The 19901-nt window shown below is 39.8% G+C and overlaps 1 protein-coding gene across 3 annotated transcripts in view; it reads left to right on the plus strand.

Annotated features, from left to right (window-relative positions):
• Window positions 1-9441, plus strand: part of NHS (NHS actin remodeling regulator) — a 200376-nt gene extending 190935 nt beyond the window's left edge. For all 3 annotated transcript variants that reach the window (XM_056556819.1, XM_056556820.1, XM_056556821.1), the window contains 3 exons: window positions 779-3706; window positions 5810-5936; window positions 7032-9441. In XM_056556819.1, the coding sequence (XP_056412794.1) occupies window positions 779-3706; window positions 5810-5936; window positions 7032-7596 (3620 nt within the window). In that variant the 3' untranslated portion in view covers window positions 7597-9441. The remainder of the gene's footprint in view (window positions 1-778; window positions 3707-5809; window positions 5937-7031) is intronic.
• The last annotated feature ends 10460 nt before the right edge of the window (window positions 9442-19901 follow it).

Consider the following 19901-nt stretch of genomic DNA (forward strand, 5'->3'; position numbering starts at 1 on the left):
GAACCATTGGAAAGCCCAAGGTTATATCACAGTATATGTCTATAGGGATTGTCTGGTGATTTCCTTCACTTTCCTCGCTTCTTTGTAGCCAATGAAATCAGGACGCCCCATTGAGGGCTGGTGACACTGCTTTCCCCCAAGCTGCAGAGCGTAGTGTCTACAGCCAGGGGTAATGACAGTGCCACTTACTGTCTTAGGCAGGACACATCTGTGGGCACTGATTGGCTGAGCAGCACTGTGACATCCCATTTGCAGCTCCAATCAGCTCCAGGAAGCAGACTGTCAGCAGAGATTGGCCACAGAGAGGGCTTCCTGATACCACTGGTTATGAGGGAAGAGAGTAAGGTGAGTTAAAGGTTTTTATTGCTTTATTAGGCAACCTGGCCAAATTTGTTAAAAAAAAGTCATCAGACAACCCCTTTTACTATTTTGTTTATCTTGACATTTTTTTTTTTTATAAAGATGCCTTCCATAACACTACTCTTGGTCTATAATGCCCTCCCCTTTCCAGGTACTCCCCAATACATCAACTGCCATTCAGCCAATCAATGGCTGCAGCAGTGTACCTCCTCAGCCAATAATTGTCTGAGCGGCAATTGACATATTGGGCCTCAGCATCAGTGCTGATGAGACCAGGGCTGGACCAAGTACATCAGTTGCCAATCACACAGAACACCACATGATTTATAGATGCTTATAGAAATATACTGTTGGCTTGATATTATATATTTTGCATTCAATAAAGAAGCAATCTAGTGACTCTCCTTTTCCTTTTCAGATTCAGATGAGTCTCCTGTAGCTCGAGACCGGAATGTTATAGTCCATACCAACCCCGATATTGCAAACTCTTCAAATAGGAGATCTGGAACTCGAGATACCGAGTGCCAAACTGAGGACATTCTCATTGCAGCTCCCTCAAGGAGACGCATCAGAGCTCAAAGGGGCCAAGGTGTTGCATCACTCTCACATTCTGCAGGAAATATTACAGCTCTAACTGAGTCTGGAGACCAAATGTTTGCCACAACAGTGTCTAATCGGATTCGTTCTCGTAGTCTTCCTAGAGAAGGTGCTAGAGCAAGCAATGACCATGACCGTGGTGCTCAGTCGACAACTTATAAAGATGATTGCTATATAACAAGCTCAGAGAGGTCCCTTAAAAAAAAGGAAGACATCTTAATTGGTCAGAGTTCCCCAGAGCACTCATCTCTAGGGTTAGCATATTCTCAGCATAGTCCACCATTAGAGAGAGGTAGATCAAGGCTTTCGAGAATGGCAGATTCAGGCAGTTGTGACATTTCCTCAAACTCTGACACATTTGGAAGCCCTGTTCACTCCATTTCTACTGCAGGAGTGTTACTGAGCACACATATGGATCAAAAAGATGATCATCAATCATCAAGTGGAAACTGGAGTGGAAGCAGTTCTACATGTCCCTCACAGACATCAGAAACAATTCCTCCAGCAGCCTCTCCTCCACTGACTGGGTCTTCACATTGTGATTCCGAGCTATCTTTGAACACTGCTCCCCATGCTGGTGATGATTCAAATATCTTTACCATTGAACAATACAACGATGACCACTTGGACAGCATAAGAGCCCACAGGGCCAGTTCCTTTACATCAACAGTTGCAGATCTGCTTGATGACCCCAATAACAGTAATACAAGTGACAGTGAATGGAATTATCTTCACCATCACCATGATGCTTCATGTCGACAATATTTTAGTCCACAGCACTTAAAGGGAGATGGCTTAGGCTGCCCAAGTTTTAGTAGTATGGGCACTTATGATAGTTTTCTTGAGAAGCCAGCATCTGAGAAAGCAGATACAGGATCTCATTTTTCTGTGGACAATGAAGGATACTATACCTCCATGCATTTTGACTGTGGTCTTAACAGTAACAGGAGTTATATTTGTAACTATGCGCAGTCAGGGGCTGAGAATGACCAAGATACAGGTGTTTCTTCCATGAGTTCAGACTGTGTTTGGCAACGGTATTTAGATCAAAGAAGACAAGGAAGACAGAACATCTCATTTAAGAAACCAAAGGCAAAGCCGTCACCACCAAAACGAAGCTCATCTTTGAGAATTTCTGATAACCACACAGATGTTTCTGACATGAAAGAACCAAAGATAACCAGTGCACAGCAAGTGCTTCACACCTCCAGGGAGATGATGCTGCCACTTGAGATTTCAAATACACCTTCAAAAACTGAAAACTTATCTCCACCAAATCAACCGGACATTTCTTGGGTCAGTCAGGAAGATAATGATTCAAAGAATACTCAGTTTATGACTCCAGAAATCCCATCATATAAAGAGGAAGGAGGTGAACAGCATCACTATGCAGATCTGTGGCTCCTCAATGACTTAAAAACAAGTGATCCTTATCGGTCTTTATCGAACTCAAGCACTGCTACGGGTACTACCGTCATAGAATGCATCAAGTCACCAGAAAGTTCAGAGTCGCAAAATTCACAGCCTGAATCTCGTGCCACCACTCCTTCCCTTCCTTCAGTAGAAAATGAGTTTAGATTAGCGTCGCCAGAAAAGCTGGCAGGGTTAGCATCTCCTTCAAGTGGTTACTCAAGCCAGTCCGAAACACCTACTTCATCCTTTCCTACTCCTTTCTTTTCGGGACCATTGTCACCTGGGGGAAGTAAAAGAAAACCAAAAGTCCCAGAAAGGAAGTCCTCCTTACAGCATCCAACTAAATGTGGAAATATTTTCTTAAGCAAAGAAATAGAACTTCCAACTATACCTCCTACACATCTTGACCTAAGTGCTCTTCATGTGTTGCATAAACCTTTGCCATATAGACCACAAGTACATGCTTTCAGCCATGTCAATCAAAACCTGTCAGAAGAAGAACTTAATCCAAATGTATCACCTGCCCTTGCCATAACACCTTCAGTGCTGAAATCTGTCCATCTAAGATCGGTCAACAAGCAAAACAGGGAGTCCAGACACAAAGAATGCACTAACATATTATGTACACAAGACCCTACAATAATTGTAGAGACCTATCCCCCTGAAAATACAAGTGAGCCAGCAGCTAGGAAATCAATATTGCGCCAGTTCTCTACAGAGGAAGCCATGCTGCCATATATTGATGCATCACCAGTTGACACAAGCCCAGAAATGTTTTTTCAAGGAAGTGCCCTGTTTACTGGACATGGTTTATACAAACCAGAGGTTACGCCACCTTTAGTTAGCAGAGCTAAAGAAGCTGAACCTGAAAAACATCAAAAATATCGGGCAGAAGATATAATAGAAGAAACCATTTTCACCGCACAACCAGAAACCATTACAAAATATGTACAGGATTACTCTGCCAATATCAGTGATTTTGCTACTGAAAAAAGGAGTCACACTCAAGAGGAAGGACAACTCAAAACAGAACAAGTACATTGTGGCCCATTAACCATTTCAGAATTTGTCAAAAGAACTAACCCTGGGGTTGATGTGCAAGACAGAACTGCTGAGGTGTCTCCTTTGTCCAGCAATGAGCCTAACATAAGCAACAATGACAAAGTGCCTGGAAATACTCTCAGCTTTGAATCAGAGATCACACCTTTATATCCACTCAGTGACGAATGTCCAGAGCAGGAATCTGAAACTGTATCAGGTATTCCAACCAAAAGTGCCTCAGAGGACAGCAACATGGAAGACACATTTGAAATCACTGATGACATCTCATGGAAAGGTTAGTTTTTATTATATTTACATTTAAAATATGGTATCATACAAACATAACTGACATGTTATGTTTGTATGATCCGTTCAGACCAACTCCTAGAACAAGCAGGCATAGGTTGTAGCTGCAGGCTTTTCTCTCCGTTTTCTGTTCGACAACATAGATGGTCACAATGACTTACATTAGAAGTCTGTCTCAGTCATGTGGCACAGGTATGGAAGAGAATTCACTTAGTGTGCATTTCTTCCAGCTTATTCTAGTGATCAGTCGGGGGCTGAACACTTAGACTGCCTGAAGAGTTACCAGAAAGATTTGTCAATGATGAGTATTAATGCAAGCAATTCAACACATACAGAACGTTTGATGGTATTTCTTCAAAAAGTCCTAAATGCCCCCTTAGAGAATTCTTAGGCATAGTATTTGCAAGCCAATGAAACTCTCTAAACCCCTATTGTTTACTATGGATTCATTATATATAAACTGGCTTTAAGTGAAACTAAGGAAGAAGATTTGCACACTTTACAATAAAAAAAATTACAAAACATGTAGATCCTGTAAAAAATTGGAAAAACATAGCTGCTTTTTAACAGAACAGTGCCACACTTGTCCTCAGGTTGTGTGTGGCCCTGCATCTCATATAGTATTAAAAAAACCCATTTTCATATACTCTGTAAGGGCCTGCATCCTGCATCCCAGCCGGATACGGCCGGAACCCCATTCACTTCAATGAGCCAACCGGAGCCAAACGCTGTATGTGTTTTTATTTCCGGTTTTAGTTCCGGTTAGAGAACCGTATACGGGGCAAAAATGAGCCGACCGGAGTCAGCGTTCAATTCCAGCTCATTAAAGTGAATGGGGTTCCGGACGATCCAATCCAGCTGGGATACGGGAGTGGCTGGTTTTCGCTCCTCCCAACCAGATCCGGCACCCGTACACTACAAACGTAGTGTGAACCGGCCCTAAGAGACAGATTTCCAGTTTCAGAAATCCATCTTTTGGCCAGTGTGAAAAGAAGTTACAATGAGCATTTTTTCTCTCTGGAGGACCTGTCCTGTCTCACATTACACCAACAGCCCATTGGTTTAAATGGACACTATGTGATACGCTATTGCTTCTGTTGAGGCACTGCTGGGAAACCCAACACGTACTGCCAGGTTTCCCCACAGAATTACAGTTGCTCACTGGGTGTGCCATGAAACAGGGCTGTATTTACCATTACGCGCAATTGGGCTGGTGCCTAGGGCATCCATGTTGAGAGGGGATAAATACTTTTGATGTAGCTGTTGCTGCCATATTGTTACCTGACCCATCAGTAAATCCAGATGGGTCAGACCTGCTGCATAATTTTCCTGCATGTTCACTATGTTGGGTATTTGTGTTTGACTTAACCACTTTCTGTGTATAGGGTGTGTGATCCACTGTGAATCTCCAACAAAATCAGCATGTAGTTCATTGGGTTTTTGCTGCATATTTGTGACAAATCTGAATGAACAAAAATCCCATAGCATGTGGAATCATCCTAATGGGGTGTATTTAGTCTGAGTTCCTAGGACAGCACATGCTGTAAATATGGCTCTGCCTGCAGTGAGACACTTTATAATCAGTTTATTGTTAAAAGCCTCTTCTAACAAGTAAACATTGGCCAAAATGAAAACCCCTTTTAATGTTTTCTGTTTGTACGGCTACAAAAGAAAATAAACCCTCATGATGCCCAGTACAATTATACAGTTCTTCTGCCTGACAAATGAAAAGTGTGAATCTGGCTGTGAGCACTATCATTTATATTTGTACAATATTTTATATGTACCAGTATTATGTGGTTAACATATATTGTTTACAATACATTTATTTTATTTTATGGAAGGTTTGCACTTACAGAAACTTATGTTGCACAAAGCCTAAAAAAAAATAAAAAATACTTGCTTATTCCTATTTATACTTGACTACTCCAAAATAATTCAACTGACTTAAGTTTAAGAATTACCTGCCATGTTAGGAAAGAGGATAGATCTCACAGCTAGTCAATATCTTAGGAAATGGGCACTTCATTGTAACTAACATTTGATATGAAACACTATTTGATGTATGTAATATGTTCTTTTTCTCATGCAGATTCTTCTATGAGTGATGACTCCCTTGTATCACCAATGTGTGAGGATTTCCAGGCTGACACAGATGATGTCTTTGTATCTTCTAATAAACCCCGCACTACTGAGGATCTTTTTGCGGTTATCCACAGGTAAAATATTATGCAGGGATAATAGCATTAAATAAATGTGTTAATGCATTATGGATAATGTTAATTGTTTTAGTGACTTCAAAAGAAATTTCATGTCTTGTTAGAAATAGACTTTCCATCACGTAGACAAGAATTTAGTTTTCTGTCTTAGCCCTGTGGCTAGGAATCCTGGCCTAGTGGAGTGGCTTTTTGTGCCTTCTTTGGCACACAGGGCACATGACTCACCAATGCTATCCCTTGCACACAAAGTTGCCTGTGAACCATGTAATTGTCTTAATTATACTTAGCTTATGATAGCAGGGTAATTCCCGAACATGGTTCCATAGAAATATCAAAAACATCTGTCAATTTTGATTTTGACAATGTTTTTAAGCACCTTCTACTTCTTACTGAGAATAACCCATTAAAGGAAAAGTTTCATGGGCAAAATTTTTTTAGTAATATGCCTGGGCTGCCTGCAAATAAAACAACAACAGGACTCACCTGCCGCCGCTGCTTCTGTGTCCCAGAATCTCCCTCTGCCCCTGTCTTCTTTGTCTGGCCACAGTCAGCACATCTGAGACTCAGCAAATTGCCAACTTCAGCGATGTTCCACCTCTTCTGGCAATAGGCTGAGTCTGCATTGAGCCTAGGTGACCAATGCCATGGCTCAGTGCATTACACAGCCATTCTCAGCCAAGGTGGGACATCGCTGTGGCCAGCAATTTGCTGACCGGCTCTGTGACTTGCTTATCACGGCCAGATCAGGAAGAACACGACTGCAGAAAAGTGGAGCGAGACACCGGGACACCAAAGGAGCGGCAGCAGGTGAGTCCTGTTTATTGTTTTATTTGCAGGCAGCCCAAGCATAATACTAAAAAAAAAAAAATTGCTCATAACACTTCGTTATGTATATTGAAAAAAAAGTCATAACAAATTCAACTCTGTTTTAAAAATGAAGTGGCATCATACTCCAGAAGACTGAAGCCTGTAATTGTTGGCAAAGGTGCAATTAAATACGGAGTAAAGGGTCTGAATACTTTACTTTCAGAATGCATTGTATATTAACTCTAATCTAAAATGCTAATGTTATCCTTACATGTGTGTTTAATGCAGATCTAAAAGGAAAGTTCTCGGCAGGAAAGATTCCGGAGAGAGCGGTGTAAAAAGCAAATCAAAAGCTTTACCTGTACCACCCCCACCGGCTACACCTGCAGGTTCTCAGAGGTCTGCAGGTCTTATCTACAGGAATGCCAAAAAATCCAATACATCAAATGAAGAATTTAAGCTGCTCCTCTTAAAAAAAGGCAGCAGATCAGATTCCAGTTACCGCATGTCAGCTACTGAAATTCTGAAGAGCCCAGTTACTCCCAAGTCGATTGGAGATTTGGCCCTTGACTCCTCCAGCTCTGAAGAACCTGGACAGTTGTCTCCTGGTAGTGATGCATTCTCACCATTATCCCCATGTTCTCCTCGAGTAATATCTGAAGGATTTTCAACAAAGACTATGTCAGCCGCTTCTAGAGTTGGAAGGTCCAGAGTGCCTCCTGCTGCAAGCAGTAGCCGTTACAGTGTTAGGTGCCGGCTATACAATGCCCCAATGCAGGCCATTTCTGAAGGTGAGACAGAGAATTCAGATGGTAGTCCTCACGATGACAGATCTTCACAGAGCTCAACGTAGGGTTCCAATTATGGCTTACATGCAAGAGAATGATTGCCATAAAAAAAATTTAAAAAAACGGAGACATTGTGACCATTTAATAATTTTTGTGCAAGACCAATAGAGAAAATAAGGGATAACTGCACACCAGATATTGCTCCAGGACCATATCTAGTTACTATTTGGTGGAAACTTATAAAACATTGGTTTGTTTTTCTTTCCAATGAACTTTTCTGAAAAACAAAAACAAAAAAAAACCTGCCTGATAAAAAACAATATTAATTTATCATAAATATTGCAGGGTGCTGTAAGCATTAAGGAGTTAAGGATATATAAAAGCACTGAAATAATAACAATGGACAAAATACATTTACTAGTGCAATTACCATTTAGAATTCTGGAAACCTGTGTTTACCTAAGCTATTGTTTTCTTTATAATATAATTATTGTATATCAGTAAGCTAACAAATCTACTTTAAAGGGGAAGTAAATGGGAAAGTGTTGCTATGGAAAACTGCTCATATTGTAAAAACAAATATTGAAATATAAATTTGCTGAAGTGCTTCCCTGAGAAATAAGCAGAAGAAAAGAAGAGATAATTCTTGAAGATAAATATTTTTGTACATTAGGAATTAACATAATAGAGCAAACTTTCAAAGTAATTAAAAGGATGTAAATAACATATTTTTGATAAAATTGTATATAGAATTATTAAACTAAAATTGGATATGCAGCCAATGAATAAAAAGGCATTAGAAATCATGGAAAGTATGCGTAGCGCTCCTGCATAACATGTTGCAGCACACATGAGGAGATCAATACATTCAGAAAGTTAATAGGGAATTGTATTCTGTGAATACCATCATCCTGCTCTGCATCACAGTAATACTTGACCATGACCATTATAATACTCAGCAGCCTCAAATTTCTTTTTTTTTTCTTTTTGTACATTTTTTAAAGATTGAGTGTATGTTTTTTTTCTATTGTAAAAAGAATTTGAAAGTACTGTAGCATTCATTCTTCTTTTCCTACTCACAAATATGATGACTGCAAGACCAACCAAATCCAGAAGGGTAAAACTGGCTCTCGATAAGATCACTCTGTAACCCAAGATGTCAATGAACCATAAATTATGTGGCAAAGTTAAGGTCGTCAATGAATAGGGGTGACAGTGTAGTGTGGTTTATGACTTTCTCAGCCACCCTTTCTAGAAATATTGGGGCTGTTTGGTTTAAAAAGGTTTTTCCAAAGAGGACAAGCTTATGATACATAAGTTTTGTGATGCTTAAGATGGTAGACTTGCCGTGTTTGCACTCAGCTATCCATACTATATGAGGTGCTTTCTGTAAAGTATTTTAATAAGTCAAAAATAAATGTTTATGCCCAATATATCTGATGGAAGTGCCATTATATATGAAACTGTGAGAACTGCAAGTGAGCACAATATAATAATGTAGATTAACAACAAAAAAAACACCTTTTGTACTGTGCACTTAATCTCTGACTAAATGATCACTCTAGTATATCTAGTATAAAGAACAATGACTACTGTTAAAGATGTGTAGCATGGTGGGTGGATATAAACAGTAGTAGGACTCTGTAAAAGAACAATATTGACCCCTTGCTCACCACCAGCTATGTTGCCAAGGGTGAGGTACTCATGACTCTCTGGAAAGTCCTTCATCAATTAGACAGTTTGGTATATTATACTATATAATTCATTGAGATCTTTAGAGCAACCCTTGACATGCAATCTAATAAATAGGGAACACTGTTATATTCCTTTTTTTCTAAGGTGGTAGGGTCTGTCTAGTTTACAGGGTCACTACAGGGTACACTACAGGGTAGTGTACATGTGGTATATCCCCCCCCCCCTTAAAGTGGTATTCTGCTGCTCAGCATTTGGAACCAACTGTTCCGAACGCAGGAGCCAGCACCAGGAGCTCGTGACATCATAGCCCCACCCCCTCATGATGGCACACCACGACCCCTCAATGCAAGTCTATGGGAGGGGGCGTGACAGCGAGTCACGCCCCCTCTCATAGACTTGCATTGAGGGTGCGGGGCTATGACATCACAAGCTCCCAGCGCCAGCCCCAACGTTTGGAACAGTTTTTTCTAAATGCTGAACAGCGGAGTACCCCTTTAAACACAGACACTTGTTAATATGTATACATTTTTATTTTTACTCCTGTGGCTTTGACTTAATTTATTATTGAAGTAATGGATAAGTGTAAGAAGTAACATCTATATGTCTGCATAGACTCTATAAGCATTTTGCTGCAAGTAAATATATGGTATTAGTTATGATATATCCAACTATTATAGTGACAGACATACAATCTCCTGATGAAATCTGACACTTAATCTATTACCAATATTACCCTTAAGGCTGGATTCACAGCACTTTTCAGCCATCCATCAGCTGTTGACGTTTTGCTACTTACAAAATGTTCGCACATGTACACTACAGATTCAGTGGTTAAATGAAGCTAGCGCATGCTGATGTTGTATACTTTTGCTTACCCTTTTGCTGTCTTACACCTGTTTCCATATTATGAGGGGCCAAAATAGCATAAACTACCAAGCTTTTTTCTTCTAAAAAGAAAAACAAATTTGTGATGGTTCTTTTTGTTTTTAACATTGTTTTCAATAGGCGACATGTGCAATCATATGCACCTAAATTTGCATACATTTGTATACTTTTGCTAGCCATCTGGTTTTTAAAAAACAGAAAACGTGCAACATTTGTATGAAAAAATGTGTTGTGAACCTAGCCTTACCGACCTTCCCAAGGATAAGCCATCAATATTGGTTGTGGATCTGTTTAAAGGGGCTGTGGGCATGCGCTGCAGCCTCTTTATGGTTAAAAGCTGCTTATACTTGCACATTTAATATTTTCTGTACCATCTGTGGTAGGTATCACAGCTGTGTCCCAAACACCTAAGTGCCACAGCCTTTCTATCAGCATAGTTGCCACAAATTTGCCCTCCCCCATATGATATTGATGGTATATAATACGTTTTAAAATCCTGAATAATCCCTTTAAAACACATCTGTCCTTCTCGGTGACTTTCCAGAATAAGCTGTCACTTGTATATGAGAAGCAGCGCAATTTCTGGTCATTTGCAGTATTTGTGACCAGTTTTCCTCTCTGTAGGCTCTTTTTTTAATTGTGAGTTTTCCTTGATGTCTTATCTCACTGTACCTCCTTCTCCCCCTTCCCTTACATAGACTTATGTGGACAGGATGTAACCTGATCCCTCATTGAGCTGATAATCCAACTTCTTTCTCAAGATATACTTCAGCAGTGGGCTGAGAGCAAATTATTAGTGCAGTAACTCATAAGTAGAGAACACCATTTTTTTCTGACAAGATATATTGCAAAGTTTCTTATATTTGCTTGTACTATTGATTTATGTAAAATTTGCTAAAACAGTGACCATTTAATTTACGGCATTCAGCCAACCAACTGAATGTGTGTTAAATGCCCAGTTCTCCCTTTCATCTTGGCAAAGCAATGACCATTTATGAATTGATTTAAAGTAGATACAGACCTTACCAACCATTTTGTCATTTCCTAGTGAAATAAAACACACTATACATGTTAAATAAAATAAAACCAAAGGAGGCTTTGACTGGGACTTTATATTGGTCCTGCAACTTAGTCCCTTGGAAAAAAAAAGACCCTTTGTTATATTAAATGGTGGGCGCTCCAGGGGTTACCATGAGCATTATAGAACCATTTATCTGTAATATCAGTTTTATTGATATGTACTGTAAATTAGACTGTTTGGTGAGCTGAAGGGTAAAGGAATTCCCCCAGTGCACCAAATGGTTCCAACTGCAATGGAGCGCTATATTGAAGGTACTATAATGCTTATGGTGAAGGAGCTATTCGCGCCTACCAGCAGGTTAGGATGCCTTTAACACGAGTTAGATAAAAAATGAACAATAATTAGGAAATTAACCAAAGTAACTAAAGTTAAATACACCACATTACCCTGTTCTGATCATACAATAGCTATCCTATCTGTATATTGGCTTGGTCATTAAAAAGTCAAATTATAAAGATCTAGTGGCATAAATACAATTTTGTAGAGATTAAGACATTTGTGAAATATTATCTATTTTATTTTTCCATAGATACTGACTTTAAAGGATAGTGAACCTACAAGCAAAAAGAGATATAATGAATAACTAATACTTGAAACTTCTTTTTGTGTAAGAATAATAGTGGATATATTAAGAAAGTGATTTGCACTCTTGGTCATATGTAAGGCAGATGTCAGTGAGTAAAAGATATAACTGAGTAATGTTTACATGTCTAACATAGTACTATGAATGAGACAGTAAGTAGTGAAGAAGGTATAAGGCAGGCTGGTTGTGGCTAACCTGGAATTGTATGAGAAAAAGCATAATAAATATGGTCTCCAGCAGGTTTAACTAAAGGTTGGAAAGTTGTTTTCGTGTTTGACGTACATTTCAACAACATTTTGTTGTAATGATGGATCCTCTCCTGAATCAGTAGACTTCAGTTATCTGAAGACCCTTGAATTTGGGAATCAGTTAGTGAAACTACATTTGTATAGAATATGTTGGGAAAGGTTAAATAGTATGTATCCCATAGGAAAAAGAATGAATAAATATTATGGTTTTCCTAGTCTTAAGATTTCAGTTGCATGACTGTTTAAATACAATATGGCATATACTGCATACATGGGGGGAGGGACTGTGTCATTTTCTGTGTTCCTGATATTAGAAACTATAGGGTTTCTTCTTGATACCTTTTTAAAGTGCCCAGTCAGACTTAAAGAGTTTACGTGTAAATACACCATATACTACACCCTTAGGATAAGAGATAGTCTTTTATCACTATTTTTTAGGGTACTTATCAAAACATAGACACATATTGAGGAAACATTATCATCTTTTTGAATCACTATTCAGTAATAATCAATGATGTAGCTCCCACCTACTACAAGATCAGCATGTCCACATATTTAGTAAAGCATGAGGGGAAATGTTTTGGTGTTACGAAAAGAGGTCTTATATTCCTTCACAGATCAGATCAGATCTGAATACATGCCAAGCCTGAACAGGTTATTGCCCAGAGTTGTAGCAAGCCGTTCCTTTTCCTACAGTGATGATTCGGTGTACTGCCCTAGTCATGCTCTGCTCAGGCACATGTCCCACTAGTCTCCTCCTAGCTTTGCCCCTGCATTACCCATTCCATTATATATTTCAAGGTCTTGATATCCTGATGGTTAATAGCAATGGCATATATCTAATCTGGGTATTACTTTATTCACATTGCAACGTTCAACCCCTCCACACTTTAATAATATAATCTTACATAAAAAAAAAAAAATTATGATCACAATTTCAGTTCTTATTTTAGCAAACATTACTTACGCTTACAGAGTAGTTAAAGGTGAAATCATTATAAGAGAAGAATCAGACCTGGATGACAGTATTGCTTGGGTGTGCATTAGTAATGGAGGGGTTGTTAGAATTTCTGTGCCACAGTACAATGGGCTTATACTGTAATATTAAAGCTGCAGGGCAATCATAACCAATCGAATACAGTGCATTAAGGTGATAGTATTATTTGCAGATTAGTCAGTGTATAGATGTTGGTCTATAACTATGCACATTTATGGCTCTTTACTGTCACTTCTTTTATATCTTTTTATAAGTATTTTCAATCAAATCAGAACTGTTAAGATTTAACCATACCTCCTTAGCTCATAAACTGTACATTTTCTTTAGGGCCAGCAATGCACATTAAACCTAGATTATTCCATAGTCAAATTGGCAATAGAAGCATGGCTTTGTATTTCTGATGGCCATAGGATGGTGATTAAACCCAGAACATTCCCAAAAGGTTAAACATTTATCTTTCACGTTATTTTTTACATTGATGATCATAGAGAAGTCCATTGTGATCAATTGAATTCCCGTTTTATTTTAACGTTTCTACATAAAATACAGCATGACATATTTCATCTGTTTCTGAAAGTTTACACATTGAAAGGATTTGGAATTACTGAGTTAACTTTAAACAATATTTATATAAAATGTGAAGGGTAATGTGGGTTTAAAATAGCTCTAAGATGTTGAGTCTCCTCATTGCTCTAAAGTGGAGAGTGCAGAGTGCTCATTGCTCTAATTAGGAGAATAGAGTTCTCTTGTTTTAAGGTAGACAGTAGAGAGTGCTTATTGCTCAAAGGTGGAAAGTAAAGATTCCTTTTTGCTTTAAAGGAGTAGTCCAGTGGTGAACAACTTATCCCCTATCCTAAGGATAGGGGATAAGTTTGAGATCACAGGGGGTCCGACCGCTAGGGCCCTCTGCGATCTCCTGTACGGAGCGCTGACAGCCCGCGGGAAGGGGGCGTGTCGACCTCTGCACGAAGCGGCGGCCGACACGCCCCCTCAATACAACTCTATGGCAGAGCCGAAGCGCTGCCTTCGGCAATCTCCGGCTCTGCCATAGAGATGTATTGAGGAGGCATGTCGGCCGCCGCTTCGTGTGGAGGTTGACACCCGCTATCTGGCTGGAGAGCCTGGCCCCCATACAGAGAGATCGCAGGGGGCCAAAGCGGTCGGACTCCCCGCGATCTCAAACTTATCCCCTATCCTTAGTATAGGGGATACGTTTTTCACCACTGGACTACCCCTTTAAGGTGGAGAGTAAAGAGTCCTTATTGCGCTAAGGTGGAGAGTAGAGAGTGTTAAATTTTCTAAGGTGGCGCCAAGAGTCCTCATTGCTTTAAGGTGGAGAGTAGAGAGTGTTCATTGCTCAAAGGTGGAGAATAAAGAGTCCTCATTGCTTTAAGGTAGACAGTAGAGAGTGTTCATTGCTTTAAGGAAGAGAGTAAAGAGTCCTCATCGCTTTAAGGTGAAAAGTAAAGAGTGTTCATTGCTCTAAGGTGAAGAATACAGAGTCCTTATTGCTTTAAGGTAGAGAGTAGATAGTGCTCATTGCTCTAAAGTGGAGAGTAGAGTGCTCTTTGCCTTAAGGTGGAAAGTAGGGAGTGCTCATTGTCATCTTCAAACTGCTTAATGTGTATGTGTTCTAAGAGAAGCATTATATCTGTAGCCAATTAGAAAGTTTAATATGGGAATACTTCTTTGTATGGAATGCCCCTACACTATTTATGCAAGAACCCAAGGGGTAATGTTTTTCCTTAAGCAGATCGTTATCTGAAATACAATATTACCTTTGGTCCCACGATGACCTCTCAACAGCCATTCATTGTCCTGTACTGATGAGGGGCAGTAACCCCAAAACAGCTGTCTACAGATATGTATTCTTTTTATTCTGGAGAGATTTCTGGCTTGGCATATATTCCAAGTCATGTTCTAAGACTTCTAGTTGGAGTAAAATAATGACTTTAAAGGGGTATTCCGGCTTTAGACACTTTATCCCCTATCCAAAGGATTGGGCATAAGATGTCTGATCGCGGGGGCCTGCTGCTGGGACCCCCGTGATCTCCCTGCAGCACCCCCATTATGTGCGGAGCTGCATCTCCAGGCTCGGAAACCTGAAGTTTTCGGGACTGGAGACGTGACGTAACGCCATGCCCCCCTTGTGACATCACATCACGCCCCCTCCATTCATGTCTATCGGAGTGGGCGTAACGGCTGTTATGCCCCCTCCCATAGACATGAATGGAGGGGGCATGAAGTCACGTTATGAGAGGGGGCGTTGCATTACGTCACTTAAACAGTCCCAAAAACTTCCGGTTTCCGAGCCTGGAGATGCAGCTCTGCACATAATGAGGGTGCTGCAGGGAGATCGTGGGGGGTCCCAGCAGCGGGCCCTCCACGATCAGACATCTTATCCCCTATCCTTTGGATAGGGTATAAAATGTCTAAAGCCGGAATACCCCTTTAAAGGAAAGCTACCTGGAACAGTTGGCATGAGAGATCTATTTTGAATATCCTTTCTGGTAAGAACTCTGTAATGTGTCAAACAATATATAACAGTCCATGTGAAAAGTGCCAACCTTTCTAAATAAGATTTTATATTATTACTACTAGTGGTTAAGTAAGGACATATGTTTTTTATAGGTTATTCTAAAACTATGTTCCAGATTGCCAAAAGGGCATTTGTTATATTTGCTACAGGGAGATTTCATGTATTTCCTGCACCTTAGGAGACAATTTTATTTGTAGGACTGACCAAAAAGCTAGTGTTTTGTGAAGGTATAAAAAACTCATTTATAATATGTAGCATAGAAGTAATAAAAAATTGAGAATTCTCAGTAGTTGATACCTTTTAATGACTAACTGAAAGAGATAACAAAATGTAAGCTTTCCAGATTCCGAAGCCTCTTCATCAGATATGGTTTAACACAATATATGAACAGTCTGATATTTATACACAAAAGGACACAGGTATAGAATGGTAAATCGGAGAAGCTATGATTTTGTATTCCCAGAATCTCCTGCTCTGACACTTGAAATGTTCCTTTAATAAAAACACTCTCATATCTGTGATGTCGTGGTTAGGGCTACAGAAACGTTATGCTCAAGGTAGATCTTGTCCTAAGCTTTTGTCACAAGTAAGTAAACCACATTTAGAGCGTTGCAGGTGAAGGTGTCTGGTATCTTGTAGTGCTGATTCCTGTATGGAACCTTTATCCTGTCCGTGATCATTATGTATGGACAGGTTTTACACTTTCTCTGGTGGCAGGGAAAGGTTCCTGAAGTTGTAGGAGAGGACAGTGAGCAATTTAAAGGTATCAGCTACTTAGAACTCATTTTTCTATCACTTCTAGCAACCAGCTAATGCGGTACACTTTTTTTCTTTTAACAACATGTAGCATTGTGACACTTGTGCTTATACTGGTGATATTTGATACAAAACATACTTACTGATATGCCACAAATAACTATCCTTAAAGGGCTTGTCCGGTAAAATGTATTATTTTGCTATTGTCCCCAGGCTGCCTAATCAAATAATAAACACTCACCTTCCTTTGCTTCCTCATCGCTCCAGTATTCGGGTGCTCTAACTGCAGCCTCTGACACTGCTTTCCCCCCAACTGCAGAGAGTAGTGTCTATATCTGGGGGAAATGATAGTGTTGCTCACCAATAACTGGCCAAGGCGGGACATCGATGCGGTCAGTAATTGGTTGAGCAGAGCTGTGACATCATGTTTGCAGCTCCTGCCAACTCCAGGAAGAACACAGATTGTGGAGACCGGGAAAAGCCTTGATACCCTAGCTTTGAGGAAGGGAAGAAAATGGTTTTCCTTATTTTATTAGGCAGCCTGGGGACAATAGAAAAATAACACATTTACAGGACAACTCCTTTATACATCAGAACCCTAGAAATAACTCAGCTTTGTTTACACATATTTTCAGCGGTTGTGGTCTTTACCTTTAAATACACCAATATAGCCCATTGTCTTAAGTCTTAGTATAAGCAGGTAAATCATTATATAAGAAGCAGCACTGTGTAAGCGAGAGGGTAGCTACATTTCTCAAGTTTGTTCACCAGACTTCCAAATTATTGTTCTCTTTGCACTGACATAACCAGTTTTGTTTATTATGCAACTTTTTTTTCTGATATCATTTATACTAATACTCAATAAATATGAGAGAGAAAACATGATTTTTTTTTTGTTCCGTGATGAACTCTATTGCCAAATGAATAAGCAATGCTTTGTACCACTATTTGTTCCTGAGCAACTGACCAGGATTGTACAAAATCAACAACTAACCCTAAAAAAACGAATAAGGAAAATCAAGTAATGTTACAGTGTTACTATTTTGGTACTAGCACCTGGACTTGCTGGCGAAAACGACAATAGTTAATGGACTTGCATCCATTTTGTATTTTTTTGTAATATCTGTAAATATGAACTTTTTAAATTTAAATTGTTGCAAAAATGTTTTCTTTTGTAAAATGTTTTCAGAGTTTACATTAAATCTAAGCCTTTGTATATTTTAGAGCTGTGCAACACTTTAAGTCTTGTATTTATTTTTTAGTAAAAATGGTGACAATTTCATTTTGTGAACCCCTCTAAAATGTGTCAGAAAAGTTTGCATACATAGAAAGTGTGTATAGAAGCTGCAAATAAACGTGACTGCAAATAAAGAGCTCTCTCCTTCTGGTTTCTGTTGCTCATCTTATTGCTAACAGGTCTTAAGAATTCAAAACTGTGATTAGTGAAGCTAAATTATTATAAGAGTATTACATAATTATATATTCTACCATTCTTATTGCTAGAATTGCTCCCTTTACCAGTTTCAATAATACACTCATTGACGATAATAATACACCAAGGAGTTGTTAGAATGTAATGAAACATTGTATGTGTTTTTTTTGTGATGATGATATATGTGATTACAATGTTAAAATGAAATGATACATTTACTGGGAAAAACTGAACAACTGAAAGGAGGCTCTAGTATTCTGTTAGGCTTCTTGTTACAGAATGAGATACGCGGTCGAAAGTGACTGCAGCCTGTAAGTGTTATGACAGAGGGAGGGAGCTCCCTCTGTCACCCCTGCAGCACCCCACGGGGTGCTGTGTGTAACCCCTGGCAGGCGGGGACCTGCCGCACTGCCGGGACCAAAGAAAACTTCGGTCCCGGCAGTTTAACCCTTACAGCCACGGTCGGAAGTGACTGCGAGCTGTAAGGAGTTTTGACAGAGGGAGGGGGCTCTCTCTGTCTCTCCTGTAGCATCCCGCAACGATTGCAGGGTGCTGTTGGTTACCTGGGCAGCCGGGGGTCTTTACTAGGACCCCCAGGTCAGCCCCGGTTATTGCCTGTCAGGACGTGCCAGAGGCACGTCCTGATATGCTGCCTGCCAGCGTAAAACTGTCAGACAGCATATAACTGCAAAGCTTTGGAATACTAAGTATTCCAAAGCATTAAAAATAGTGTAAAAAAATATAAAATAAATAAAAGTGTAAAAAAGAAAGCGTAGAAACAAGAAGTGAAAAAAAGTGTAAAAAAGTAAAAAAATTTTTAAAGTTAAAAAAATAATACAAATACATTTATTAAATAAATATAATCAAAAATAAAAATGCATAATGTGTAGGATCACACGGCGCACATCTGCAGCATATTACATGCTGCGGATGCCTGCCAGCAGTCACAATAATGAGCTCCCTGCTGTGGCTAGGTAGCTTTGTGTGTCCACTCATAGCGGCGGATATCCCGCCGGCAGTCATGAGCGGACACATTGAGCTACCCAGCCACAGCAGTGATCTCGCCCTTGTGACTGCCGGGGGGCATCCACGGTGTGAAATAAGGCACGAATGTGCTCTATGTGACCCTACACTGCGTCCTGTTCATACTGCATTCAGCAGTATGTTACAGCCTGGTCTTTCAGGGGCGTACAGATTTACTTGTGTTGGTCCTTAAGGGGTGAAATCTCCGCCATATATATCATCACGCCAGCAGTTGGTGCAGTGTATCACTATAATCAAAGGAAGGTGTCCAAAAAAGAAAAGAAAACATGTCTGCACTCATCATGTGTTAAGTGTAAAATCCAGACTTTATTACAGAAATGTCCATATACAAATGCATAAAATTCACCCGGGTACAGGGAGGGAAGGCAGCTCCCAGCTGGGAGCCAGAGCGTATCAATTGAACAACAGTGTGGTTTCACGTCAATGACGCATTTTCCAGTTCCTGCGTCATTGACGCGAAACCGCGCTGTTGTTCTTTTGATACGCTCTGGCTCCAAGCGGGGAGCTGCCCTCCCTCCCTGTACCCGGGTGAATTTTATGCATTTTTATATGGACATTGCTGCAATAAAGTCCGGATTTGACACTTTACACATGGTGACATGTTTTCTTTTCTGTTTGAATACTTTTTGTGGAATTGCTGGTTCTACTAGTATCTGTCAGGTATTTTTTCACCGGGTATTCTATTTTTCGTGCTATATTGAGGCTGTTCAGTACAGTGTTGCATTGCTCATCCCCCCACTCTTTCATTTCGATAATCAAAGGAAGGATTGTAGCGTTCACTACAAGGCCTCCTTACTCAAACCCACCTGTCATCAGATTCCAAGCAGAACCCAGATTTATCACTAAAGACAATGAGGGAGATTTATCAAAACCTGTGCAGCGAAAAAGTTGTCCAGTTGCCCAAAGCAACCAATCAGATCGCTTCTTTCATTTTTCACAGACCTTCCCCAAAAATGAAAGAAACAAGCTGAATAGTTGCTATAGACAACTGGGCAAGTTTTCCTTTCCACAGGTTTTGATAAATCTCCCCCAATATGGTTTAGTCCATAGCAATTGGAGATTTTCCTACCCTTGTTGACGGAAAATATAGATTTTATTAAAGACAGGAGA

This window comes from Hyla sarda, chromosome 2 (assembly GCF_029499605.1).
Source record: "Hyla sarda isolate aHylSar1 chromosome 2, aHylSar1.hap1, whole genome shotgun sequence".
Taxonomy (NCBI): Eukaryota; Metazoa; Chordata; class Amphibia; order Anura; family Hylidae; genus Hyla; species Hyla sarda.